The sequence below is a fragment of the Miniopterus schreibersii genome (assembly GCF_964146895.1).
Source record: "Miniopterus schreibersii genome assembly, chromosome: 18".
Taxonomy (NCBI): Eukaryota; Metazoa; Chordata; class Mammalia; order Chiroptera; family Miniopteridae; genus Miniopterus; species Miniopterus schreibersii.
This window is the reverse complement of record NC_138121.1, coordinates 38,223,416-38,250,787: the sequence shown is the minus strand read 5'-3', so window position 1 is coordinate 38,250,787 and position 27,372 is coordinate 38,223,416. Positions and strand designations below refer to the sequence as shown.

The 27,372-nt window shown below is 43.3% G+C and overlaps 2 protein-coding genes across 2 annotated transcripts; one reads left to right on the top strand and one right to left on the bottom strand.

Annotated features, from left to right (window-relative positions):
• Window positions 1-557: 557 nt before the first annotated feature.
• Window positions 558-27,307, bottom strand: VPS35 (VPS35 retromer complex component). The gene is made up of 17 exons (XM_081119286.1): window positions 27,209-27,307; window positions 19,689-19,787; window positions 18,658-18,754; window positions 17,957-18,080; window positions 16,600-16,782; window positions 14,870-15,083; window positions 13,887-13,970; window positions 13,363-13,472; window positions 11,341-11,437; window positions 11,086-11,234; window positions 9,328-9,535; window positions 8,855-9,010; window positions 6,249-6,371; window positions 4,272-4,451; window positions 3,607-3,846; window positions 2,138-2,281; window positions 558-1,528 (listed from the first exon to the last, which is right to left on the bottom strand). Exons 1-17 carry the CDS (start codon window positions 27,209-27,211, stop codon window positions 1,349-1,351), a joined length of 2,391 nt encoding a protein of 796 aa, XP_080975412.1. The 5' UTR covers window positions 27,212-27,307; the 3' UTR covers window positions 558-1,348.
• CEACAM3 (CEA cell adhesion molecule 3) lies at window positions 21,262-21,921 on the top strand (the record flags this gene model as incomplete). Its single annotated transcript, XM_081118992.1, has 1 exon — window positions 21,262-21,921. One exon carries the CDS (start codon window positions 21,262-21,264, stop codon window positions 21,919-21,921), a length of 660 nt encoding a protein of 219 aa, XP_080975118.1.
• Window positions 27,308-27,372: the final 65 nt, after the last annotated feature.

Below are 27,372 nucleotides of genomic sequence, written 5' to 3'. Positions count from 1 at the left end.
ACCACAAAACATCAGCCTCTACCTTTCCTCTCTTTCATTCACTACCTACACACAGACACACACGACATTTTGAAAGAATGTCAATTAAACTTCTAGAGGTATATTTTGTCCATATTTATCAAAGGCAACCTTAACCTCCAATAATAGCTAACATTAGACATGTGTGCAAGGCACTTCCTGTATGCTTTACCTGCATGATCTCATTCAATCTTCAAAAACCATCCTATGAGAACAGAAATACTATTCCCATTTTACAGAAGAGAAAACAGGGTCACCAAGAAGATAGGTTGAAATTAATAAAAATAAAAACGTAACACCCAATTTAACTCAGCACAGCCAGCATTAGAAGCCAGCCAAACTCCAGAACCAGCCCTAAAGGCCTCTGCCAGGCCATGATGAGGCCAGCGACAGCAGAGGCCACCAGGACACCAGGTGTGATGAGCCAAGAGCCTGGTGGTGACAGCAAGGCTGCATAGGCTTCTTACAGGGAAAGCAACTCCACTCTACAGGCATTCTACTAGTTCCTTTTATGAGTCAAGTTGGAAAGGAAGAGTCCAAAATGTTAATAGCAACTTTATTTTCACTGGTGGAAAAAAAAAAATTGGGATAATGGTATGATGCATCTCCCCCTAAATTTACAATAATGAAGGTTATACATAAATTATATAGATCACAAATTTTCCATTTTATACTATTTAGAACAAAATTATTTTGATAAATATGTCAAGAGGACAACATAGGTTCTTAATGGATGGCTGAGTCCAAATATGCAAAATATAGCTTCTGGTTTTGACCATGGTGCTTTAAAGTTCTCAAACATGCATTAATATATTCTAGTTTTAGGGAAAATATTATACATGGCCTTATCTTGCATTTAGGGAAAAGCCCAAGCTGAATTTCACTTACAGTATTCCTTTCGTCTAAATTAACCTCAAATTGGACTAGAGAACAAAGAGACAGACACTCCCAGGTTAGTACTCCCAAGTAATGAGGAAATTACACAATCAACAATGAAACAGAATAGGAAGAAAGGAAGGAGAGCTTCATCAGTATCCACGAGAAGTGTTTTTTAAGTATTTGTTTTGTTTGTTTTTTACAGATCACAGGAATTTTAAATAGCAAGTCAATCATGCTACTTTGGGTGAGCAGACGACCTGAACACTTATGAAGTGAGTAACTTTATTAAGGTCTTGAAGGCGAGTGTCCGGAGGTGCTGGGTCAAACACATCACAGGTAAGAAACAGGAAACCTACCTCAGCATTTCTGAAAGGCACAATCTATGGAAGGGAGACCTAGTGTAATAACCCTCTGGATGTATGTGGAAAGGAGCATGGTGGGCCTGTTCCCTTTACAGGACAAGGCCTTCATAAATGGGCCCCTCCGATTCAGGGGACTCCCGCCTCAAGCGCAGGTGCTCCAGCGTGTTATGGAAATGTTTGTTAATCTGCTCTGTTTCTTCACTGGACTCGAGATTGGGGAGGTCTTCTCGGATCTTCTGGATAAGCTGGTTCAAAACCTGAATCGTGACCTAAAAAAAGAGTACGTACAAGTTGACGATCCAGAGTGTACCACAAGGATTAAAGGTAATTTAATAAAAAGATTCTGAGGAGCTTGTGCTACTCTCACCAGTGACCAGAATAATTATGAGAAAAAAGAGATGAGAAAAGGGTTCCTGGTTTAAGCAACAACTATTGGCTATTCATTCAAGAAAAAGTTAATAAAAAATACAGAGCATCATGAACCAGTAAGAGAACAAGAGCAAAATCTTATTTAACCTACAAATCTTGACCACCACTATACTGCTAGACGCAGAATGCTCAATTCTTTCTTTAGGAATTATTCTAAAATTGTGCATGACAAATCAGCCTACCATTTAGCATAAATTATTGTGTTTTAAACAGACAGTGACTGTTTTTATAAAACATTCCTAAGCAAATGAGATCGAGAATCTCCTTGCACATGATGAGCTCTTCCGTTAGAGATGCACCTACACAGAGAAGAGGACTTTGGAGAAACGGAGACCAGTAGGTGGAGTCTCCCAACTCTGACCTTTGTAAACAAGAGAAAATATCAGAATGATACATTTTTGTATGTATCAAACCTAAGAGCAGGAAGAGAAATCGTTCACTTCACTTACCGCATCATTCTCCTTTTCATAAAAATAGATGTATCTGTTCAAAATTTCTATAAAAAGTTGCACTTGTAGCGAGGGGTCCATGCACTGATTTGCTATTTTTAGAGCTTTCTTCAGGCATTCCATTACCCTCTTGCCTCCATGCAGCTAGAAGGGGGGAGGGGAGGTAAAGACATCAACAGATCACAATGTCCCAGCCCACACAGGGAGATAAACACCACTACAGTGCCTCTTTCATGTTTTAAGCAGGGGTGGGGAATGTCCTGTCCACGAAATCATTTGGTCTGGCCCTGCCAAGGCCTCACCAAAAAGAAGCAGTTCCAGCCATCACATTAGGGGTGAGTTAATTAAATGTATGACCAACTATAGCATGCTAATTTTTAAGTTGATAATTTTGTATGGCTCTCAAAATGATGTTAGAAATATCCAAATGGCCCGGCCCGGCGTGGCTCAGCGGTTGAGAGTCGGCCTAGGATCCAGGCGATCAAGGTTCGATTCCCGGTCAGGGCACATGCCTGGTTTCGGGCTCGATCAATGACTCTTTCATCATTGATGTTTCTGTCTCTCTCTCTCCCTCTCCTTTCCTCTCTCTGAAATCAATAAAGATATATTTAAAAAAATATATCCAAATGGCCCTTGGCAGAAAAAAGGTTCCCCACCCATTTTAAAGAAACACAATGAACTTAATTCTTTATTTTTAAAGTACACAGCTGTATTTTAAAGCAAATACGTTATTTGTTTTGTATGTTTATATACAGGCATACCTCGGAGATATTGCAGGTTTGGTGCCAGACCACCACAATAAAGTGAGTATTGAAATAAAACAAGTCACACACATTTTTTGGTTTACTGTGCACAAATAAGTTATGTTTACCCTACACTGCAGTCCATTAATTGTGTAATAGGAAGGCCCGAGGAGCAGGAGAGAGGGTGGGGAATGGTTGGTTGGTGGAGCAGTCAACACAGCGACTATGTTGCCACCTTACATGGGTGCAGTTCATGGTACCCAAAACCATGACAGCAGCAACATCACAGATCACGGGTCACAGATGGCCCCAAATGATGATAATGACAAAGTGTGAAACACTGTGAGACTCAGCAACCTGACAGACACAAAGTGAGCACATGCTGTGGGAAACGGTGCCGAGGCTTCCTGCTGCAGGGTTGGCTCACACCTTCTCTGCACAAGCAGTGTCTGCGGGGCACAGTGAAGAACATGCACTCACAGGCCTGCCTGCCTGTGTACATGTGCTAACGGCAGTGGTATAAACTTGCTGTACAACAGCCTCAAAGTGGAGGCTTCCCTCCAGGATGTGACTCTATTCACTACTTTCCTTTTCATTTAACAAAACATTGTTCTTCCTGAGGTCTGCAAGCACTCCCAATGCCTCACCTGCAGGGCACCAGCCCTGGCAGCCACCCCACTAACGACCCCTCTCCTGTGGTCTGCTCACGCTCAGCCTCTCCCTTACCTCCTCCCCATTTTTGTCTGTGTTCCTGCCCGACCAGAAGAGATGGGCACAGGTGCTCACAGCTCGGCCCTGGTCGGGCTTCTTGAGGAGTTTGGATGCGGCAAGAGCACACTGAGTCCGCAGGGGCTCGTGGTTCTCTTCGCTGAAGCACTTCATCCTTTCAAAAGTCCCGATGATCAACGTGATGGCTGCCAGCTGGGCTTTGGAATCACTGATCTCATCCTCGTACAGAGAAAACGCCTGGTGGACACAGGGCAGAGGGACCTTTAGGCACCAATCATCCACCTGAGCATTTTCCTCCAAAGCAGTTCCCACCAAACCCCACTGGTGAGGCCTTCTGCAGCCCCTCAGATCAGAGCATGTGGGCCCTCTGGAGGGCACCAGGCGCTGCAATACAGTGAGGATGGTGACCAGCTTAACTTTTGCTTAACGCAGGTTCCCTAACTGAACTAACAAAGGAAACTTCTCCACGAAAAGTTTTACCATGACCCACTTGGAAATCTCAAATCTCAGTAGCACCCAGTAACTGATCAATTTTCCATCACCGAACTAGTCAGTCTGATTGTAGTACTAAGAAGTAGCTGGAAATTCAGAGAGAAGTAAAGCCCCGTGCACTGCCGCCAGAACAGACAGGCAACTGAACCCAGAGGGGGATAGATCTTCACCTGAGACATAAATTCATATGCTACTGTCTCGTGATTTTCAAAGCCGATTTCTCCAGCAGCTAACGCCCCCTGAAGAAAAAGTCGTAGGGGTAACTCCGCCAGCTCTGCCTTGATCAGAGCACTGATAGTCTGGTGAGCAAAGGAAAAGATCTTCTGGCACTTCTTTTCCCATTTGTCATCCTACAAGAAAAAGTGTTCAATTACCCAAGTTTTCAAGATTAATGTGCTCAAGAACACTTATTTTATACAACAAACAGAAAGCAAGCAAGTGGAGCCCAGTTTTCCTGTTATCTTTCTTCTCAGTCATGAAGCACACAGCGACTCAAACCAGGTATCTTCTCAAAACAGCCATTGGAGCTGACCAGCTATACAATCTTCATATATTAGGTATTTTGTCTTTCTCATCAGAAAAACAACACATTCCCAAACTGGACAGAATTAGAAAAATAAACAAAAATAGAATTTTAAAAATTAAAACCGTCCCTAAATCTACCACCAGCAATAATCACTGACAACAGTGGTGTGAAGGTCTTCCTTCCTCTTTCTGCAGACATGCCGTAACTGGGATCTGTGGGCGGCTGTGTTCTGCTTTGCAGCAGCAAACACACACAGTTAAACTGGGCTCAGGCTGCACATAATTTGTATTCAACTTCTTTTCTTTTACTTATTCTGTCATAACAATTTTCCTCATAATACTAAATTTATTAAAATCACTGCAATCACTAGAATATATTCCACAAACTGGACGTGGCATAATGGACTTAACTATTCCCCTTTGGGATCTATACCACCATGATGAATGATTTGTGTACACAAACTTTACTCAATCCCTGATTATTTCCTTAGTATAATTTCTTAGATGTGTGTTTACTGGACCTCCTGAGGTTCTAGTTACAGATTGCCAGTTTCCTAGGAAGATGGCGGCAATCCGCATCCCTGTCACTAAATGGGAATGAACTCACCACACCATTGCCATCACCGAGCTTTATCTTTTTCTCTTTACCAGCCTGATTTCTAAAAAGGTTCACTGTGTACTTACTAGTGAGGTTAAATATTTTATCCATGTTTGGCCATCCAAATTTCTCATTAAAGCAATCAGTTCTTTTCATTTTTAAAAGAGAATGACAGTCTCAGACTTGTGCCGAGGACTCTGCAGTAATCCAGGCACACGGTCCAGGCACAGCGTAAGCACAGTGAGCAACGCCAGCTGCCATGTTATGAGCACGCTCACGGATATCTATCCACAGATGCTGCACAGGAACTGAATGACAGAGGCTGGCCTAACAAAAACTGGCCAAAAGCTGCTAGGCCTTGCTGGTAGTCAGCTGAATAAATCTTGCTTCCCCATTAGTAGAAAATTAAGTTTACTGAGGTTTTTTCCTTAGCATAAGCCTGGCTGTCCAGGTACTTGGGCTGAGGAGTTTTCTACAAAACTACATGAAGACTTAAGCCGTAATCCTGTGGTAAAGGAATAAGCTCATAAACAATGGGTATGACTCAAAAGTGATTCAATGGCAGGCTTCTGGAGAGGTGAGGATGCAGCGCCAGCCCTCCACCGGGCACAGCTGGCCCGGGCCATCCTTCCCCCGCAAGCCTCACCGGAGCCGTCACCACGAGACAGCTGTGCTTCAGAGTCTACGAAATACAACCTCTCTGGAAAAGCGGAAGCATTCTGAGCCAACGGCGTAACAGACTTATCATGTCTCACAAGTGATCGTTAAACACAGGGAAACTCCAAGCATACATTTAAACTGGTGGAATCTTTCATTTCTAAATGTTTACACATGATCCCTCAGCCAGTATATAATCTACCAACATCACTGTTAGGGAGGCTGAACACAGGGTGAGCAGTGAATTGAGTGCTATTGAAAACGGGGCTTTACAACACCAGTGTCTATTTTTGTGTATGTCTGAAATTTCCTATAATAAACTAAAGCACACACAGAGTGGGACAAAGGAGGAAGGGCAGTGACATACCGCTTTAGAATTCCGCTTGTAGCGAAAGGCCAGCTGGTAGGCCGCGAATACCAGGGGCGGCAGCGTGAAGCGGATCCGCTGGTTCCCGCCAGCTCCAAAATGTTTTCGTGCCGTGTTTAAAATCTGACCAAAAAAACCCCAAAACCATTAATCATTCCTGCACTACGATTAATCATCTAAGATTAAATGGAGGCTCTGGTCCTCTCTTGCTGCCAGGCCTTCCGGTAGGCACTTCACCCCTCTGATCTCGCAGTCATCACAGTCACCCTTGAGACGCACGTGAACGCCATCTCACAAACAGGAGCCTGCGGTTCAGAGAGGCTGCATAACCTGCCCGATGTTGCACAGCTAGGCAAGGCAGAGAGCGACTGTGATTTGAACACACGTTCCTGTGCAAGTGTACAAAGTACACTGTGCTGGCAAAGAGCTCTAAAGACAGAATTCCATTTACAAGTAGGTCCTGACACTTACTACTATGCGACCCTGGGCAAATTATTTACCTTCGCTTAGCTGTTATTGTTTGAAAAATGGGTTAGGATCTCTCTCCTAGGGTCATGGGACAATCAAATAACACATGAGAAGCACTATCAGTACCCGACACAGGCACATGCTTGGAAAAGTTGGCTGTTCTAATGATCAAAACCAGCTTCATGCATATTGCTGGCACAAAGACCCCTAATTCAGGAAAAGAGTAACACAGTGAAGTCAAGGGAAAGGACACACACTTTCAGGGAGCCACTGGGAAACAGATGTCTGGTTGTTTCAGGAACACGACAAGAACTGACACCATGCGTGACACTCAGGTGTGTGAATTTCTCTGATGTGGCAGACGGGGAAGAGGAGAACGCATCCCATCTGGGAAGTCAGAGCGCACAGTCCTCCCTTAAAGCTCTCTTTACTTGGGCATAACCAACTGGCCACAGTGGAAGGTATACTTCCTACTACCTCTGGTACATGAGAAACGCAAACACCTTTAGGCGCATGTGCACATGTGTGCGTGCATCCATGTGTGTGTGTGAGAGAGACACGGGAACATAAGGGAAACAGTTAATAACGTAAATGACCAGGAGGCTGCTGTGCACACATCACACACTAGGGTCCAGGGTGTCCATCCCTGAGCCAGGTCAAGGTCATCACAGCACCAAAAGAGGCCGGCTGCTTTCACACAGGCTATAAAGTAGCATAGATTGGCCCTGGCCAGAGGCTCGGTTGGTCAGAGTGTCATTCCATACAAAAAAAAGTGGGGGTTCAATTTCCAGTCAGGGCACATACCCAGGTTGTGAGCCCGCCCTGAGGTGATACAAGGTTGGGGTGAGTGCAACAGGCAGCCAATCAATGTTTCTCTCCCCCATAGATATTTGTTTCTCTCTCCATCCCCACTTCCAAAATCAATAAAAAAATAATAAAAAATTTTAAAAATAAAGGAGCACACACTGTCAGCTGTGACAAAGGAAGTCACACAAGGAGAAAATCAGGACTCAGCCTCACATAAGGTGTTCATGGTATCAGCCTGACACTGAGCCTCAGGCACCCAGCAATGGTTAAACTGCTCGGCCGACAATAATTAGCAGTCATCTGTGCCACCCGTCGTTAAAATAAATTCCCCCTCATCAGTCACCCAGGCAACATGCTTCAGGGATCGCACAGAGATTTAGTTAAGACTAATGATAAAAAAGGGGAGAATGGCCAGGTGTGGCTCAGTGGTTGAGCATCGACCTAGGATGCAGGAGATTGAGGTTCGATTCCCCACATGCCCAGGTTGCGGGCTCGATCCCCAGCAGGAGACGTGCAGGAGGCAGCCCATCAATGATGACTCTCTCATCACTGATGTTGCTAGCTCTCTCTCCCTTCCTCTCTCTAAAATCAATAAAGACATTCAAAAAAAAGAGAACTTCATCCATTGTTTTTTTTACCAGGAAAAGGGTTTGGTAAAAAAAGTCAATTTCAATTTTGAAGTCTTTTCACACATTTCCAATGTCGCAAACACATACAACTTATACTTGAAAACGTAAATACAATTGAAAAAAAAAACTGTTGATTATATTTTAAAGCAACACAGTTTAAAAAAATATGACCATGGAATGATTACTGGACACCCAAGTCAGGAAAGACAGGCTTGCCCTGGCCGGCTTGGCTCAGTGGCTAGAGCATCAGCCTGCGGACAGGAGGGTTCGATTCTGGCCAAGGGCACGTGCCTCAGTTGCAGGCTCAATCCCCAGCCAGGAGGCAACCAGTCGATGAGTCGCTCTCCCATCGGTGTTTCTCTCTCTCCCCCATCCACTCTCTCTGAAAAGCAGTGGAAAAAATATCCTCAGGTGAGGATTAAAAAAAAAAAAAAAAAAAAAAGAACAAAGAAGAAAGACAGGCTTTTCTGCAAGAAGTCTTCAAAAGAAACACGAACAACCAACTTGTTCCCCATAAGCTCCAGATTACAAATAATTATATATTTATATAAAGTAAAAGTCTACGGACTCCACTTAATCTCTTATTCAATTGAAATTCTTTCAAAACCTTCTAAGACCACAAGCAACATTAGACTATGGGAGACCCATCTGTCTGTGACTGTCCGGGAGCTCTGCAGGGGGAAGGGAAAAGTTAGCTCATACCAAGTACTGCTGGTCAGGGTCCTCGGACCGCAGCAGATGAATGAACCTGCCCACAAGGCTCTGCTCGTCGGCAAAGTCCTCTGGGTCAGGGTCTTCCACGGGCTGATCTGGCTGGTCCTGAATCAATGTGGATACCAGATTCATTATGGAGTCCACCTGTAACGTAGGGGAAAGAAACCCACTGGGTGAAGCCATCAGTAGAAAAAGCCACTGTCAAAAGTGTTTCTAGTTGTGTAAAATGACAAAACAGTATGAACAATACAATTCTTTTTATAAGCAACTATATGCATGTTGAGTCACACACACCAAAGTCTGGAGAGAGATGCAGCAGGCGTTAATCAACAGTGGCTATTCTCTTTCCGGTGACATCACAGCTGTTTTCCAATTTCTTCCTTATACATCTCCAGTTTTGTAGCTTATATAATAAATAAGCTACTTACAACAATACAGCATGTTGGCTGATAGTCTCTTACCTGGTCTTGAGAGACAATTTCTGTGTTATAATCCAGAACATTACTAAGCACGTAACAACTCATGCTCTTTCTGGACTCATAGTCAAAGTACTCAAAGAGCGGGTGAAAATGTTTTAACTTCAAGACCGTTAAAATATTGTTGTACGTGTCCACAGGTATCTTCAGAAGTCTGGTAAGCTCCTTTGAAACCGCACTACTGGTGGCAATACTGCAAAAAGAAAAGCAGCAGCCCTTCACTGAGCAGAACTAACTTTCCACACATATAAATGGCACTTGTTTCATGAAAATTTGAAAATTTCCATTTATACATTAAAGGAAATTGGTCAAGTGAATCACACCACCCAAATACTCCAATGACCTCCTTCCAAGACGCCTCTCTTAGCACACGTATTCACCTACTAATGTCCTACTGATAAAAATGAGATACAGTAATGACAGGTTGTGTAGCTGGAGTTAAAATGACTGTCTGGAATTTCCTTTTCTAAAGGGAAGTATTTTAAGTGGTAGTGAATAAGTACTATAGATTCATGATGAAATAAGTAGGAAGAACATTCCATGCCAAACTAGCAAGTCAACCAAACTGGAGGAAAACGGCCGACTGCTTCTGCCTCCAACGCCAGTGATTCAGGAAAGCAGCAAGTTGAAGGCGGCTTGCGGGCCACTCTGTGCAGACTGAGCAGCAGGCATTTAAAGAACTTTAGAGGGTGGGATTTCTACTTCTTTATTTTATTTAACTTTACTTTAAAACTCACTTAGTAAGGGAAGCTACAGATACATCATTGTTACCACTCAAGATCTGAAATGCTTTTTGGTTCACAAAATAATGGAACAGACCAAAAGAAAAAAGGGGAATAAAAAGAGGTAAAAGAAAAAGAAATCTTGTGATGCAGCTAAACCACTGGAAGAGAGCCGGAAAGGAGAAAGATTACATGAGGCGACACTATGAAGGGCGTGCAGCAGGGCCTGGCCTGACCCCACGTTCGGAAGCAGTGGAGGGCAGGGCAGGAAGGGGACTTGCAGAGAAAAGACAAAGGGCTCAGAAGTCCCCACAATGGCCACTAGAGGGTGCCACAGGTTCAGGAGAGCATAGCTAATGAAGCTCTGACCAAAACCAAAGCTCAGAACAAAAACTATCTCAAACCAACTTAATTTCCATACCTTAAATACAGACATGCCCATAATTTTTCGCAACGTACTCATCTGTTAGAAAACATTTCTCATGGAAGTACTGCCTGACAACAGAGTCTCCCTACCAGTTTAAAAACTAATTCATTCATTATGCAAAGGGGTCTGACCTGAAGACACTGGTCCCTGAAGCTGCTTATGGCCCATGAGCCACTACTTGACAAACATACACAACCAAATAATTAGTCCCCACTTTCTGGCCCCATTAGCACCAAATATGTCAAACAAATGCTTAAAACAATACAAATGCTAACACTTCAAAAAGGAATGGACAAAGAAAAACAGATCTAGGACAGAAATGTGCCCTGTGAGGGTTTTTGTTTCTTTGTTTTATTTTTTGTTTTAATTTTTATTAATTGATTTGATTTTAGAAAGGGAGAGAGAGCAAGAGAGAGAGAGAAACACTGACTTGCTGTTCCACTTGCTTATGCATTCATAGATTGATTCTTGTATATGCCCTGACCGGGGGATCGAACCCGTAACCTTGGTGCATCAGGACAACACTCTAACCAACTGAGCTACGTGGCCAGGGCTCCTATAAGAGTTTTTACAAAAAATGTAACTCTGACTTACTGTTCAAGGTTGAGCTTATTAAATATTTCCACTGTTGTTTCTAGAACTTTATCAACATAGTCCACGCGGTCAGGGTAGCACTTCATAGCAAGGTTGATGAGGGAGACTTGTAAAGATACAACATCCTCCGAAGGCATGTCTTGTCTAGACTGGAATGGTTAGAAAACCATAGGATTTGTTTTAAACAGATAAGAAAGGATCCACGAGCTGAGAAGTCTCACAGTGTTGCCAACTTAGGAGCAAAGCCATACACACCTGTATTACTGTAGCCACCTGCTGTGAAAATATGTCAAAGAGCTTAATATCTGCGGGGATTCCAGGTCCATCTTCACGGTGAGCAAATAAAGCTAATCTGAAAATAATAAAAAGAAGCCTTGTTTTAAAAGATACAGGGATCTGGGTAGTAGGATCATAGATGACATTTTATTCTTTATACTTTTCTATATTTCCTACATGTGTATTTCTTCTAGAACATTAGAACATTAAAAAAGGTTTTTAAAAAGGACATGGAACATAGTAGATCATTCCCTCAAAGCACTTTTAACTAAACAGTTTGTCAATGAGACCTTATTTCACTACATTCCTACTTTATACCAATCTTGATACCACAGAAAAATGGGTTTTCAATAGGTCAATTATACCAAATTCTTGGAAACCTAATTAAGCAGATATGGATAGAAATGCATTAAAGTGACAAATGCAGCCACTTGTTACTAGTGGCTCAGTGGTTACATATCAACCCATGAACCAAGAGGTCACAGACCTGATTCCCGGGTCAGGGCACATGCCCGAGTTGCAGACTCGATCCCCAGCAGGGACGGTGCAGGAGGCAGCCAGTCAAGGACTCTCTCTCATCACTGATGTTTCTATTTCTCTCTCCCTCTCCCTTCCTCTCTCTGAAATCAATAAAAATATATTTTAAAACAAATTTTTAAGTGACAAATGTATTCAACAGCCACAATTATAAAAGATAATCTTTAAAAGATGAAGAGTACGACTGTACGATGCTGCATTTTTACTACTGTCAAACTGAGAACCAATTCTAAAAGTAATGAAGTTAACTTCTATTTCCCATATCTTAAACTATTCAAAATAACGTCTGTCCATGACCATGATCCACACTGGATCCACGCTGTGTGCGCACAGAGGAGTCGCTACTGACAGGGATGGCTAAGCGACAGGACCCCGCCCGACCAGGAAAACAGTTCTCAGCTTCCATTAAGAGTACGCCCAATTACAATCCTTAATGCCCAAGACCAAGTTGATAACTTGGAGAATTCTCTATATAAACCCTCAGACTTTAAATCTAAAGATGTTCAGAATATAACAAAAGGGAGTATTTGTAGCAATGAACCTTTGCCTAGGTGCTGGTGAGTCGTAGCAGGACACATGTTCTGGACAAGCACTTGGCACACTGGCCAGTGGGCACACGTTAGACCCACATCAAAGCCAAGTTTCATACTTTTACATAAGACCAAGGGCTACAGAAGTAAGACTTAAACCTAAAGGAAATTTACTAACATATTAAGACTTTAAATTTCTTCTTTAAAAAATACATGATGACAGAATAATTACTTGAACATTTTTACTCACCTATATATGTGAATTATAGGTGAATCATTTATATCAGTGATTTTCAACCTTTTTTGTCTCATGGCACATAAACTAATTACTAAAATTCTGCAGCACATCAAAAAAATATTTTTTGCCCATCAGACAAGAAAATAGGTATAATTTTGATTCATTCCCACCAGACGGCTATTGCTGTGCTGGCTGTTATCGTTGTTGTATTTGACAATCTAAGGGAAAAGGGGTCAGTGCCCCTGGCTAAATGCTCAGAAGTTGCATGTGTTAACAATTCTTGTGGCTCACTGGCTGAAAATCGCTGCTCTCTATCTCGTGGCTACATGATAAAGAAGACTCCACGTCCAACTGGTGCCCGCTGGAAAAAAGCTTCCAACGGGTAAGAAACACATTTTGTTCTTTTGTGATCTTTGGATTTGTAAGATTTAAATGATGGGCCTGTATAACAACATCTTTAAATGATCACTAAATGCAGAGCTTAAAAATATTTACTATTTCCATGCTTCCTGCACAATTAAATGCTAATCTTTCATGCCCAAGTCAGGCAAGTACTTAGTAGACACTGATAATTACAGAACCAAATAGTGTAATTACATGGAAGTCATTAATACAATAAAGACGTAACAGAGATATCACAATGTCTTATGCGGTGTCCGAGGCCAGCACGCTCGCGCTCCAGCGCTGGAGGCTCACCTGTCGATCAGAGCAATGATGATGTTCTTCACGTTCACACTCTGGTGCAGCTCAGCGCAGGCCCGAAGAAAAGGGTTCAAAGTCTGCAGGTGGAATTCGTCAGGGAACACCTGAAAACCAATCAGAGTTGTCTGGTACAAGCAAGCACACATCACATCAGATTCCGGAACCGCTATGGTTTTTAAAGTTCACATTTGGGGGAGGGGGGGTTGCCTTATGTCATGGGATTCAATTAAAATGCATTACTTTTAAGCCTCTCCAAACATAAGCCCAGAGAGAACTATCCCACTAACCAAAGTACACCCACAATTATGCTAAAACTAATGAGACCCAGAAAGAGTGGAGGCTACACTTCACGACATCTGGGGAGAAAAACACAAGAACGGACTAGGAGTAGGACAAAGGAATTCTGCACCCAGGAAAGCTTGTTTTCTACTCTGTCAAGGTTTTTTTCAAAACAATAAAAATTAATGAAATATAAAATGAGTCGTATGAAAAAAATTAAACTAAGTGTTCTCACCGACCTGAATAATACACTCCATGAGGTATTCTTGAGCCAAAGCATCCCTACAATTCACGACTTGCTCCAATATGCCAGTCAAAACAATCTAAGAGAAAAAGTAAGTTAAAAGATTATCTTCAAAATCTTAAGTCACCTCTCTAATAGCACATTTAGACTATTAATTTGAGTATCATATTTTAGGTTTTTCTCACCCATACTTCATTTCTAGATTAAACTTTAAAATTTAATACAGGAATTTTTAAATAAAAACCCTGTGTTTCTATTTAGTAAAAGTCACTTAAGATGAAGTCCATTTCATTAATCTTTCATCTTTTCTGCTTTGCGCTTTTTGTGTCATAAGAAATCTCTGTCTAATCCAAGGTTATAAAGACTTCCATTGTGTTTTCTTCTAAAAGTTTTAATAGTTGTAGATTTTACATTTAGGTCTCTGGCCCATTTTTGAGTTTTTTACAAGGTATGACGTTGGGTCACAGGATGGGGTTTTGTCTGCATACATCTATGTCCACGCTCTAGAACCATCTGTTGGAAGGCTGCTTTTGTGCCCTTACAGATAACCGATTATATATTTGTGGGTCTGCTCCGGGCTGTCTAGTCCAGGGGTCCCAGTCTAGCCGACCTGCCAGCTGCTGCCACACTGGCTGCAACTGCTTCACATGACACCTGAGGGCGCAGCAGGTACAGACCGAGTGGCTAAATATTCACTCTCCGGTCCTTCTCGAGAAAGTCTGGGGCTCCCTGCTGTACCCTCCTCCACCGATTTATGTGCTCATCCCTTTCCCCAACACCGAAAATGCCGTCTACAGAGGAAAACTGGGAATACCAAACTTCCACTCCACACACACACTCAACACGTATCTTTCGGTTTATTTTAGGATTCTTTGATTGTCAATGGTTCCCAACGTAGTATCATTTAACAAAAATATTTCAATTTTAAAAATCAGACTCCTGTGACGTAAGAAAAGGTGACAAGAGAAAAAAAGAAACCTGTTTGTAACGTTCCACGTTGACACCCTCCAGCTGACTGAGGCGCACCAGGTTTGTTCCCACCAGAATTCTCAGCTCCTGCCTCTCCCGCTCTCTCTTCTCTCTGTCTCGGCTATGTCCCTGATGCTGCATTCGCACCCAGAGCTTGTTCATCTCTGCAAAGTTGAGTAGTACAAAATCCATGGAATCACTGATGTCGCCAGTCGTTTCTTCACTGCAAAGAAACAGTTGGAAAATCTTCACATACAGTATTCACATCACAGGAAAATGTACTACTCTGTGCCTCCCCTCTGTGCACTCATCTCCTTAACACACCGTGCTTTATAAAAGGCACTTCCACCCTCACCAGCTGAGGGTTCAATTTCAAGAACAAACCTAAGGGGAAGAAATGCCAGCTAGAGGACAAAGTACAAGTCTAAAGGGACAAAAGACCCCCGCCCCCTTCCCTGCACCAACCAGACTTGTTATGACAACTCCATTAATTCAAAAAGCCTAAAAAATCTGACGTAATGTACTGGTAACTACATCATTTTATCGTTAATGTTTTGTTTTCAATTGGAACGCAAGCTTGGTGAAGGCGGGAGGAGAGCACGTGTTTCCTGCTCATTTTTACACCTCCTAAGATGGGGAGCTCAGTTTTCAAATTGTTTTTTCTGATTGCCCAGTTAAGCGCTCGACCGGGAGTCGAGCCATAATAAACAGCCTCACACTCCTTTCTTTTTTTCTACCCTCCGCTGCTCCTCAGAGAGGGGGAGGCATCGGTGAGACACATCGACTGGTCGCCCCCTGCTCCCGTGGGCTGGGCGGAGCCTGCCCGAGGTGCGTGCCCCTGAGGTGCGTGCCCTCAGCCGGAACTGAGCCCAGGGCCCTTCAGCCCGTGGGCCGAACTCTAGCCACTGAGCCAAACCGGCCGGGCTGACCTCACATCCTTTCTGTTAAATTTTTACCTCTTCTATACCATGCAAATGTCTTATCACATGCATGGTAAAATTTCTAGTTTTTCTTTTAAAGGAACTGATGCAGATATACTAGGAACCACTGAATTGTGCATCTTAGAAATAAGTGAATAAACTTTTAAGACAGGAATTAAGTTCTTCAGCCTGGGGAGCTTGTCACATGAACAGTTCACCTGGTTAGGTGGCGACCCCAGCCACTGCCCATCTGCCACTTCTGTGAGTAAGAGCCCAGTGGATTCGAGGCTGGAGTACTGCTCACACAGGAGACAGGGCTCTCTCCCAGTGGCTTCTGTTTGTTCTGGTTCGGAGTTAATATCTAATTTGTGTGCACAGATCATTAAAATCACTTATATTCTACAGTAACTAATAGTCCAGTCCATAAATTATAAAAACTGACAGAATTCAAGAAACAGTATGAAAACTGGAGAGCTCATAGAAAACATTAAGCACGCTACATCATTTCATTGAAAATACAATTTTTAAAACATAACACATTTAAAAAGTCATATTTTCAAAGACTACTTAATGGAATGGAAAAATGTTCTCAATTATATTAAACGAGAAAAGCATAGATGTCATTGTCGTGAGGGCCCATCCACATCACAAATACTGAGGGTGCTGCATCACAGAGGGAACCTAACCACAAAAGGAAAAGCCACCAGTAGCCGACTGCATAGGAGAACTGGATACCATCCTCTTCTATATACTGTGTATACTTTTAATGCACTCTACAACAAAAACAGCACACCTCAATGAGAAAAGAAAAGCACTTACTCTGTTGGCTCTCCCTCATCAGGCAGGATGTTCCTGGTACACTGAAGAAGGTAATTCCGAAGGAACAGACCTCTCAGGGGGTGCTGCACACCCCGGCACATTTCTACCAAATCCTTTAAAATGTCCTTCCTGGACTGAGGAAAAGACTTGACATATACCACTCCAACCGTGATCAACAGGTAACTAGGAGAATGGTTAGGAGACATGTGATTAGAAATAAAAGTCAGCCGGCGTGGCTCGGTGGTTGAGCATCAACCCATGAACCAAGAGGTCCCAGTTCGATTCCCATCAGGGCACATGCCCGGGTTGCGGGTTCCATCCCCAGTCAGGGGGGGGGTGCAGGAGGCAGCCGATCAATGACTCATCATTGATGTTTCTATCCCTCTTTCCCTCTCCCTTCCTCTTTCTGAAATCAATAAAGACATATATTTTAAAAATGTAATAAGTAAATAAAATATTCAAGAACCTGGTTCTGTATGTCCAAGCAGACCGAATACAAACACATTAAATATACAAGGCAGGGACCTTGTTTTCTCCTGCACAATTAAAAAATATCACCTGACATAAAATATAACCATCGACCCCCCAGATTTACAGACACATACAAATATACACACATAAACATCACCTTTAAACACATTAGGGAGACTAACTGCCACATTCATTTCTCTAGTAGTCAAGACAATGAACAAAATATGTCCATTTCTTTGTTTCCAAAATTCCTCAATAATCTAGATAAAAAGTAAAACTGATTACACTCTAAAACTTTTTTTTTAAATATGTCTTTATTGATTTCAGAGAGAGGAAGGGAGAGGAATAGAAAGAGAAACATCAATGATGAGAGAGTCATTGATCAGCTGCCTCCTGCACGCCCCCGACTGGGGATTGAGCCCGCAACCTGGGCATGTGCCCTGACCGGGAATCAAACCCTGATCGCCTGGATCCCAGGTCGAAGCTCAACTGCTGAGCAAGCCCAGCCGGGCTACACTCTAAAACTTTTAAAAAATCATTATCTACCAAAATGTTAATCATTATTTGTTAAGAAATTAAATAACCTGCCAGCTGGTGTGGCTCAGTGGTTGAACATCAACCCACGAACCCAGGGGTCCCAGTTCGATTCCCTTCAGGGCACGTGCCCAGGTTGCAGGCTCTATCCCCAGTCGGGGGTGCAGGAGGCAGCTGACTGATGTTTCTCTCTCATCAATGTCTATCTTTTTATTTCTCTCCCTTCCTCTCTAAAAAACAATCAATAAAAACATTTTTTTTTTTTTAATTAAATAACCTCAATATTGGCTTCTAGTGGATGTCACAGACAGCGGGCAACGCCGAGAGCGGGCCCTCCGGGTGGTGAACTTACAGCCGAGGGATGATGTTCCCAGCGTACTGCACGAGTTCATAGAGATCCGCCACCTTCCGCCCTTTGGCAAACTCGTCCGTCAGGTAGACCTCCAAGTAGTGCAGTTCATCAGAAATAGCCATATCTTTTTGTCATGGTTAAGGGCTCAAATAAAGCTAAGCCAACCTGGGCGAAACCCTGGGACTTGTCGGAGTCATTCAGCTATCAGCAGATATCTTAAGCGTCAGTCCTTTAAGAAAGCATGTTTGAGTGAAGGCAGAATTTCAGCTGTGCTAAAATTTTAAAATAAGGGTTTTAAAAGACGTCTAGTGAGGCAAAGCAGTAAAAACAAGGCCTGCCTGACAGACCACTAGCAGGTTTGAATCAGCACATCCCTGAATTCCCTTCCCTTTCAGAGTCCTGCAGACAGAATCTAAGCACAAAGAACCAACTGCCTAATGGCTCGGGAAGCTCAGTGGGAGGTCTGAAGATTGAGATACAACAAAAATCCACTTAAAAAAGTGAAGACACAGAAAAAGGGTTTCTGATACTAAGATTTTCTTTTTGTCACTTAGCACATTTGCATGGAACAGGAATACTATCTGCTTAAGACAATAAAGATCATATAATTCCAGAAAAACTTAAGAAGGAACAAACAAAATATGGCTTTATCAAGAAAAATGTATAGTCACAATGTTCATTCTCCAACATTCAAAAGATACAAAGTTCATAGTAGCTCTTTGGTGATAACATAGAAGTCCGGAGCTCACCAAGCATGTTAGAGGCGTGCTTCAGAGCGTCCATGAGCTTGTTCTTGTCCTACAAAGATACCAACAGAATTGATGAGAATGCTTACCTTAAATAATCACTTAACTTGGCTATATAAACTCTTTCATCCAATGTTTGTTACACCACTTAAATTATTTTAATCACAGAAAACTTGTGTTTGGTTTCACCTTGTCTTCTCTCGAATGAAAAGAAAGAGCTGCATGAGTCGTCATCAGCAGGTGCAGAGCCCAGCAAGTCTTACATGTCTAGGACTGCGAGCTTCGCAGCAAAACTCCAACCTTTACAACCCCTCGTGACTGCGGAACTAGCTCCAGTGAGTCACATTTTCCCTGCAACCAAGGACGTTGGCATCCTGATTCTTGTGAAGCAAGACACGATCCTGACAATGGCTTTGCCACAGGTTAGCTCTTCAGAGATGTATAAGTGACAATTCCTTTAGACACAGGAAACACTATTCATATGGAAAGAGACAGAAGCAAGCAATAGCAAGCTCCATGCGCACCCATGTTCTCCATTCCAAGACTTTCTTCTTTTGTGCCAGTTTGTTTGCAAGAAAAGCAATACAATAGATACAATTGGTTAACAGAGCCTATTACTAAGCTTTAGAAACTATAAGATATGGTAAGAGATGATCATCAGCATCAGCAACTTGTAACTTGAAGTACCAGGCTACTTGGTTCCATTTCTTAAATTTTAATCTGAGAACCCATAGTTTCTACACAGATTATCTCCTAGCCTATCTAAATTTCTTTTAGAATTTGAAAGTAAGTAAGTAGGTGTAAGTATAATCTTTAGTCTAGTGTCTACAAAAAAATACATTCAGGACAGAAGAAAAGCCTTCAAGATAGAACAAAGTGGAGTAATTCAATGGAGAACATGTGGGTCCACTGGCTCAGCAACACTTACTAAGCACCACTACCTGTCACAGGTGCATGCAGCCTGGGCTCCCACACCGCCCGCTTACCAGGCATCTCTTCATCTGGAATGACTGCACCTTCACGGCCTGCACAGCCTCATCCAGGAGCTTCTCCTGCTCATCCTGGGGCGACTGCTGTGTTGTAGGCTGAAAGGTAAGACACACGTCCATTAATGTCTCACTAGCACCCTCTTCTAGAAACTCTGTTGGCCCTACAGCTTCAGCCTGGTCCAAAGGCTTTCACAGAGGCTCATCCCCGCTACATCTCAAACCCACTTACAACGTCTGACAACTACTGAACAGAGCGCCATACCCAGTTGCCAACGTTAGCACGACACTGGTGAAGGAGAGTGCTGTGCAGAGGATCATTCTCTCTCAGGGACTGACTGAGCATTCTCATAACAGGTTGGCCTCAAAGAAATACGAGGGTTAGTTTATGGCAGCCTACATTCCACTGATACACTCTGAATCCAGCCAGACGAAGCCATCAACCAATCCCATTCCTGTGAAGGCACATGGTCTACCAAATCTCTAAAAGCACGTTTTTCTCTAAACTGCTTTTCATCTGCATTTTAGTCTATTCTTAGACCAAGGAAGTAGTTTATGGAACACTTACCCACCTTATGCAATATGTAACAAGGGACTAAACCGCTAGAAATAAAATAGCTGGTAGTACTGACTTGCAGAAGACCATAAAGAGTACTCTCCTTGAGTGCCTACCTCACTACTTCAAATACAGAGATCTACCGTGAAAATGGACAAAATACAGGGTGGGGCAAAAGTAGGTTTATGGTTGTTCATCTGGAAAATAATACAATAATTAAACTTTTGCTCCACCCTGTATATCTACTCTTTGCCATCAGCAAAAACCTGCTCACAAAATGAATGAAATCTACCTGCCAAGCAGAATTAACCACTGTATCTTCTATGCTGCATAAACAGTGTTTACAGCATGCATCACCTTGTAATTATGAGTGATGGTCATTTTACATCCTTGGGACCCAACACACTGCCTGATGCATAGTGAATGCTCATAAATGTCCAATGAGTGAATGGGTAAGCTGGTGTTAAAATGTTTAGGATATGTATTTAATAAAAATTGACTGAAGAATCAGCAGATGAATAAATAGTAGTATATGTAAATCATTATTTACATATACTATTATTCTATCATAAAAACGAAAGAAGTGTTGACACATGCTATGTGAATGAACCTAGAAATCACATGCCAAGTGAAAGAAACCAGGCACAAAAGACCGCATATTGTATGATCCCATTTGTATGAAATACCCAGAACAGGCAAAGCGCCCAAAGAAACAGGAAGCTGGTAGTTACCAGGAGGGAGCATGGAGGAGTAACTGCTAAATGAGTACCACGGAATTTCCTTGTGGGGCAACAAAAATGTTTTGGACTAGACAGAGCTGGTGGTTGTACAACATTACAAATGTATTAAATGCCAATAAACTGTTTTTGAAAAGGTTAATTTTATGTTCTGTGAATCCCACCTTAATAAAAAATATGATTAGAGCAGATCCCACCAGTCCACAGAGAAGTGCCTGTGAGCATTTCTGGACCTCAAGATCTTCTCACAGAAGGAGGGACAGAGCAGGCAGCAAACACCATGGATTCCCCCTCAGCCCCTACCTGCAGAGGGCGTGTCCCCTGGCAGGGGCTCCTGCTGACTGTCTCACTCTTAACCTTCTGGAGCCCACCCACCACTGCCCAACTCAGTGTTGAATTAGTGCCACCCAATGCTGCCGAAGGGAAGGATGTGCTTCTCCGAGTCCACAATCTGCCTGGGAGTCTCGTAGGCTATGCCTGGTACAAGGGGGAAAGTATGGATATCAGCCATCAAATTGCATCGTATGTAATGGACACTCATGAAATACACCCAGGACCTTTATACAGTGGTCAAGAGACAATATACCCCAATGGATCCCTGCTGTTCCAGAAGGTCACCCTGAAGGATACAGGAAACTACACCCTACTGGCCACAAACAAAGAGTTTCAGCATATACAAGTAACTGGGCAGTTCCGTGTATACCATGATCCAACACCACAAAGTCCTGGCCTCTCAGATGGGGCTATCGCTGGCATCGTGATTGGAGTCCTGGCGGGCGTGGCTCTGATAGCAGCCCTGGTGTACTTTCTGTACATCAGAAAGACTGGAGGGTCCCTGAAGTTACATATTCTTTGCTCACCTTCAGTGGCCAGGAATCAAAGAAACCAACCTCAGCCTCTCTGTCCCCAACAGCCACAGAAACGGTTTATTCAGAAGTAAAAAAGAAGTAATGCAATTCTGCTCACTGCACTGCTGACTGATGCCAAGCTTCTCATCTCATTTCCATCACTAGGAGACCTCTTTTGCCATCAGGGGAAAAGAGAAGAAGCCTCCCCCCCCCCTTCCCTTCACTCCCTCCTGAGGCACCTCCAGGCTCCTGGTCACAGCCCTGCCCTTCAGTGTCAACTGATGAAAAGGTACATCCGGGAGTCTGCAGGAAGCCCAACCTTCCTTGTCATTGAAATTTGGCTCCTTAAATTAGTGTTAGAACCAACAAAGTCTAGAGATGATTCTTTAAAAAGCAAACTTCTGGGAGAATTATTAAGAAAAAATGAGAGTGGGCACAATAAGCAGTTGAGAGTAAAAAGGGGAACAGTGACAGACAACAGGCAATAGGAGGACATTAGGGGCATCCTTACTGCAAATATTTGAAAAATTAGATAAAAGGAATAAATACCTAGGAAAATACAATGAAACCAGAACAGAGTCAAGAAAGAAAAAAAGTGTGAGTAGTGCTATTAACCAATGAAGAAATTGAGTTAGTATTTTTAATCCTTCCGAAAAGGGCTGTGTGGATGAAAGAGGCCACCTGCTAGCCTGACAAGCTCAGGGGAGGCCTGCTTCGCGGCTGAAATTAAAACTTTTTAACTAAAAGCAGCTTATGGTGGGTAGTCAGGTCCTAAGACAGTATTTTCCCTGACAAAGGTTAATCTTCACCTTAATTAAGCCTGTCTGTTGTCTTCTGGCATCTAAGATAACATATCTGATAAATGCGCCTTTGCAAAAACAAAGTCATTTTCCCCTTTTTCAGGACCCCTCAAAGCACAGAGCTGAGACCACAAACCCCGTGGTTAATTGTTTTGGTTTTTTTTGTTTTTAAATATATCTTTATTGATTTCAGAGAGAGGAAAGGAGAGGGAGAGAGAGAGATAGAAACATCAATGATGAGAGAGTCATTGATCAAGCCCACAAGCCGGGCATGTGCCCTGACCGGGAATCGAACCCCGATCGCCTGGATCCCAGGTCAAGGCTCAACCGCTGAGCCACGCCGACCGGGCTAATTGTTGACTTAACTGTCCTGCACCCACCTAAGTAAAAGTAGTGTGTCTATCATTTTACTTCTTACCCAATCCCAGAGGTTCCTCCCCCATGCCCCCCAGCCCCCCAGCCCTGCACCCCCGCTTTGCTTTCTCCTGCCTCCCTAATCTATCACCAATGGATTTCAAGTGATCCACTGGCCTCTGCTCTTTTGAATGTAATGTATCAAATAAGGTGCCAAACTGCCATTCTTTGAGCATGATCTCAATCCATTGTGATTTCGCTTCCGGGCAGTTGTCAACAGTTTGCCTCAAAATAAACTCAGAGAAATTCTTCACCAGTGGGGGAGGAAAAAAAAAAAAGAAAATACATATATATATATATGTATGATTAAAGGTAGAATGAATGCCTTTTACATAATGAGCTAGAAAGGTGGAAGCAGGACTTACAAATAAACATGAAAGTTAAATCTAGTCTGTCCCATTACTGAAAACAATCAAAACAACACTTAATTTTGAGATTAACAAAAACCCCATACAACTCACTTCTGAACAAGAATCATTTAAAAAAATTGAAAACTTTCTTGGTCTAACTTTGGAGAGAGAGAAATGTTAACTGAATAATAAGCAATGCCAGGCATCTCTTTATTTTTGCCTATGGGAAACTCTAGTAAAATGAGTTTCCCTATAACCACACTTCTTCAGAGCATAATAAATTTAAGAGAAATTAAACTTAAAGGGAACACAAGTTTATACAGCAGCAGCACTTGTGAGGTGGCGGTCTCAGAGGCAAAGGCTGCACAAGCACGTGCGGGTTCTACCTTAATGTTCACTAGTTATCACGGCTAGTCCTCCGAGAACTGCAGTAAGACCAAGCTCTGGTTTGGAGGTGGCCTGTTACCTCTAGATGCAATAGATTTAACAACTATTAGAATCAATGGATTTCATTAAGTTTAGATGGGCAACTCAGGAAAATGTTATAATTACTATTTTATTATGTTAAAACATATAACAAAACTTGCCGTTTTAACCATTTTTAAGTGTACAGTTCAGTGGTATTAGGTACATTCACATTATCTACAGTCATCACCACCATCCACCTCCAGAATTTTTTCGTCTTTCCAAAAGGAAACTCTATGTCCCCTCCACCTGATGCAGCCACCATTCCACTGTCTGTCTCTATGAGTTTGACTTCTCTAGGTACCTCATATGAGTGGAATCATACAGGATTGTCCTTTTGTGTCTGGCTATTTCACTCAGCATATTATCTTCAGGGTTCATCCATGTTGCAGCATGTATCAGAATGTCCTTCCTTTCTAAGGCTGAATAATACTCCACCATATGTATAGACCACATTGTTTATCCATCAGCTGTTGATGGACACTTGGGTTGCTTCCACTTTTTGGCTGTTACGTATAATGATTATCTTTATACAGCAAATAAAACTGTGGTTATAAAGAGGTTACAAACAATTCCAAAAATATTTGTATAGAACTAACTAGATTCAGTGATCTATAACAAATAAATAAAATTTTAGCAAAATTTTTCTATTTTGTATCAACTGGGTTTAAAATTATCAACTTATTACAAACTAGGCTACAAATGAAGAGATGAATGAAGCTCTAATAAAGAAATGTATTTTTACATAGTACTCACAGGATAATGTAGTTAATACAAATGGGTATTCTAAGGGAGTGTCTTGTTGCCCTTCCCGGGCACTGTTGCATAGCACAAGAACACTTATAACATGAACATGTTCTCATCAAACACAGCCAGGTAGCCAATGTCTCCTCACTCATGAACATGGTCCTCCATTTACAAACGACTCTATGCTTAGCAGCTAAGTAGATCAGAGAAAAATGAAAACACTACAGAATCAAGATCAAATTAACATTGGTGATTAGGCCACTCATATGAGACCCAAGACAAACAGCTCTCCCAAGTCTACACAGTTGCAAGTGCAGAGAAAAGCAAAGGTCATCATGCACTCATCAATCATAAAACTCCATTTCATTTCCTCTTCTATCAAACAGGGATACACTTATGTCACTGTTATGAAGAACAAATGAAATGACTCAAACAAAGCTCAAGACTTGCTTAGCACTTAGCAATAAGCATCTCATAAGTGTCACCATTATTACTGTATCTCCTATAGATATAAACAATTATTTCCACTCATCCTAACAACTTATTTGTTGGTCAATCTCTCTACACACAACCTAACAAAACAACCCAAATCAACTGCAAAATGAAAATAAGCCATCTCACAAGTATACAGAATTTCATGTTAATGAAAGTGCTACTGGAAAATAAGGCACAAAATATCAATTGGAGTAGCAAGAAAAAGGATGAGGGATGGGAATTTCATGAGGGACAACAATCTGAAGACCCAACTGCAGGTCCTGTGGTCTTTCCCCAGCTTTCCAATCAGAGCTCCACCCTCCCACAACCCCACAACTGAGTTCATGGTGCTAGTACAGCAATCCTCAGACTGTATTAGTTCAATTCCACCCACATGTTCTCCCCTCTAGACTCCTAAGGTCCCTGAGAGCAAGGACTGTTTCCCATGCCGTGCATAGTCCCTGACAAACAGGCACACTACGTGCTGGATGAAGTGAATTGGATCCTAGAATTTTAGGGCTGGGAAGAGCCAAAGAGCCCAACACTAGTTTTCAAATGCAAAACTGAGACTCAAAGAAGACTGAGTGACTTCCCCAAGCCAGAGACAGTGACTGACAAGACAGACACTCAAGTTTTCTTTTTTTTTTTTATGTTTTTATTGATTTTTTTAGAGAGAGAGAAAGGGATATGGAGATAGACAGAAACATTGATGATAGAGAAACACTGATCCACTATTTCCTGCATGCCCCCTACTGGGGATTGAGTCGCCAATGCGGGCACATGCCCAGACCAGGATTTGAACCAGTGACCTCTTGGTGCATGAGATGACCCTCAATCCACTGAGCCACACTGGCTGAGCATCCTCAAGTTTTCTTTCCCAATAAAATTCACGAGCACAGGACTGTGTGTCTGGCTTACTGCTCTGAACTGGTTCACCCGGCATAGAACAGGGGTGCAGAGTAGATCCTCAATTAAGTCTTTTGTTACAAAACACTATAAATGTCAATCCACAAATGTGGAGAAACAGACAAATCATAGTTAAATTTTTGCACTGTTCTTATAGCAATTCCCAACTGTAAAAGTTCTGAGAAATAAGCAAAATCACCTCGCATGGCAGTATGTAATGGGAACATGGTATATGTCAAACATTTAATCCTGCTCTCTGGCATTAATACGTGTGAAGGGGAGCCCGCTTCCAGGAGCCTGTATGCACAGAGTGAAGAGTGAGATCTTAAAACTGACATGTGGTGTCCCAACACCCAGAAACATCCTTTAGACGGTGCAGGCAACATGAAACGCTAATAAAATGCAAGTGACAACTTGCCTTTATGGAAACCAGGCACAAGGGCTCACATTTTGAGGAAGTTTCAGTTTACTGGCCAACAGCCACACCACGATTTGCTGCCATCACCGAGGCGCTAGGGAGAATCCTACTTCCAGCCTGTGGAATACTTGGATTTCGTCACTGGGGAGACCAGCAAGAGAGCCAGGTGCCCAATGACCAGGTGCTACTAGATATCAGGTAGCACGAGTCCTTCCAGGAAATTCACGTACGCGAGTCCCTAGAAATCGCTGGAAAGCACTGCCCTCAAGGAGGCGACGAGGCCGAGAAAGGCCAGGGCACCGTGACAGCCACTCCGGTGGGTATTTCTTGCACGAGAGGGCGTGGAGCCGGCAGACACTACCGGGAACAAAGGTAGGACGCCGGCAGGGGAGCCACCTCTGGGCGGATCCCCATACCACCTCCGAGCCTCCGGCCCTCCGCACGCCCCCGACCCAGCCGGACGCTCAGCCCCGGCACTCGGGCTCTGGACGCGGCGGGGCGGTGGCCGAGTGCATTCGCAGGCGGCCGCAGGCCTCCACGGACCTCAGCGCCTGCAGGCCGAGACACCCCTGGGAGCGCCCGCCTCGGAGCCACGGCTGCGGCCAGGAGCCGCCGCCCACCCCGGCCCGGATCGAGCGCCTGCGGCCTTCCCCGGCCTGCCCCGCAGCCCGCAGGCCAAAGCGGGCTGGGCTGGGCCCCGACCGGGCGGCGGGGCCCCAACTCCGCCCGCAGCGCTCCGGGTCGGTGGGAGAGAGCCGGGGCTGGTGGAGGGGTCCGCCCGGGCCCGACGCCCCTCCGCACTCACCATGGCGACTCCCCTAGACCTGCAGCAATCAGCACCCTCCGCGCGCGGAGCCTCCCGCGGTCAGGTGACTCTACGGCCCCTCCAAGCCCCGCCCTCCCTAGCCCCGCCCTCGAACCTGCAGGCGGCTCCTCGATTGGTCTTCTTCTAGGAACCCTAGTCTCGCG

Coding starts and splice junctions, on each gene's coding strand:
- VPS35 (XM_081119286.1), bottom strand. Junction 6,372..8,854: donor ACCCTGACCAGCAGTACTTG/GTATGAGCTAAC, acceptor TTTTTTGGTCAG/ATTTTAAACACGGCACGAAA. Junction 4,452..6,248: donor ACAAGCGGAATTCTAAAGCG/GTATGTCACTGC, acceptor TTTTTCTTGTAG/GATGACAAATGGGAAAAGAA.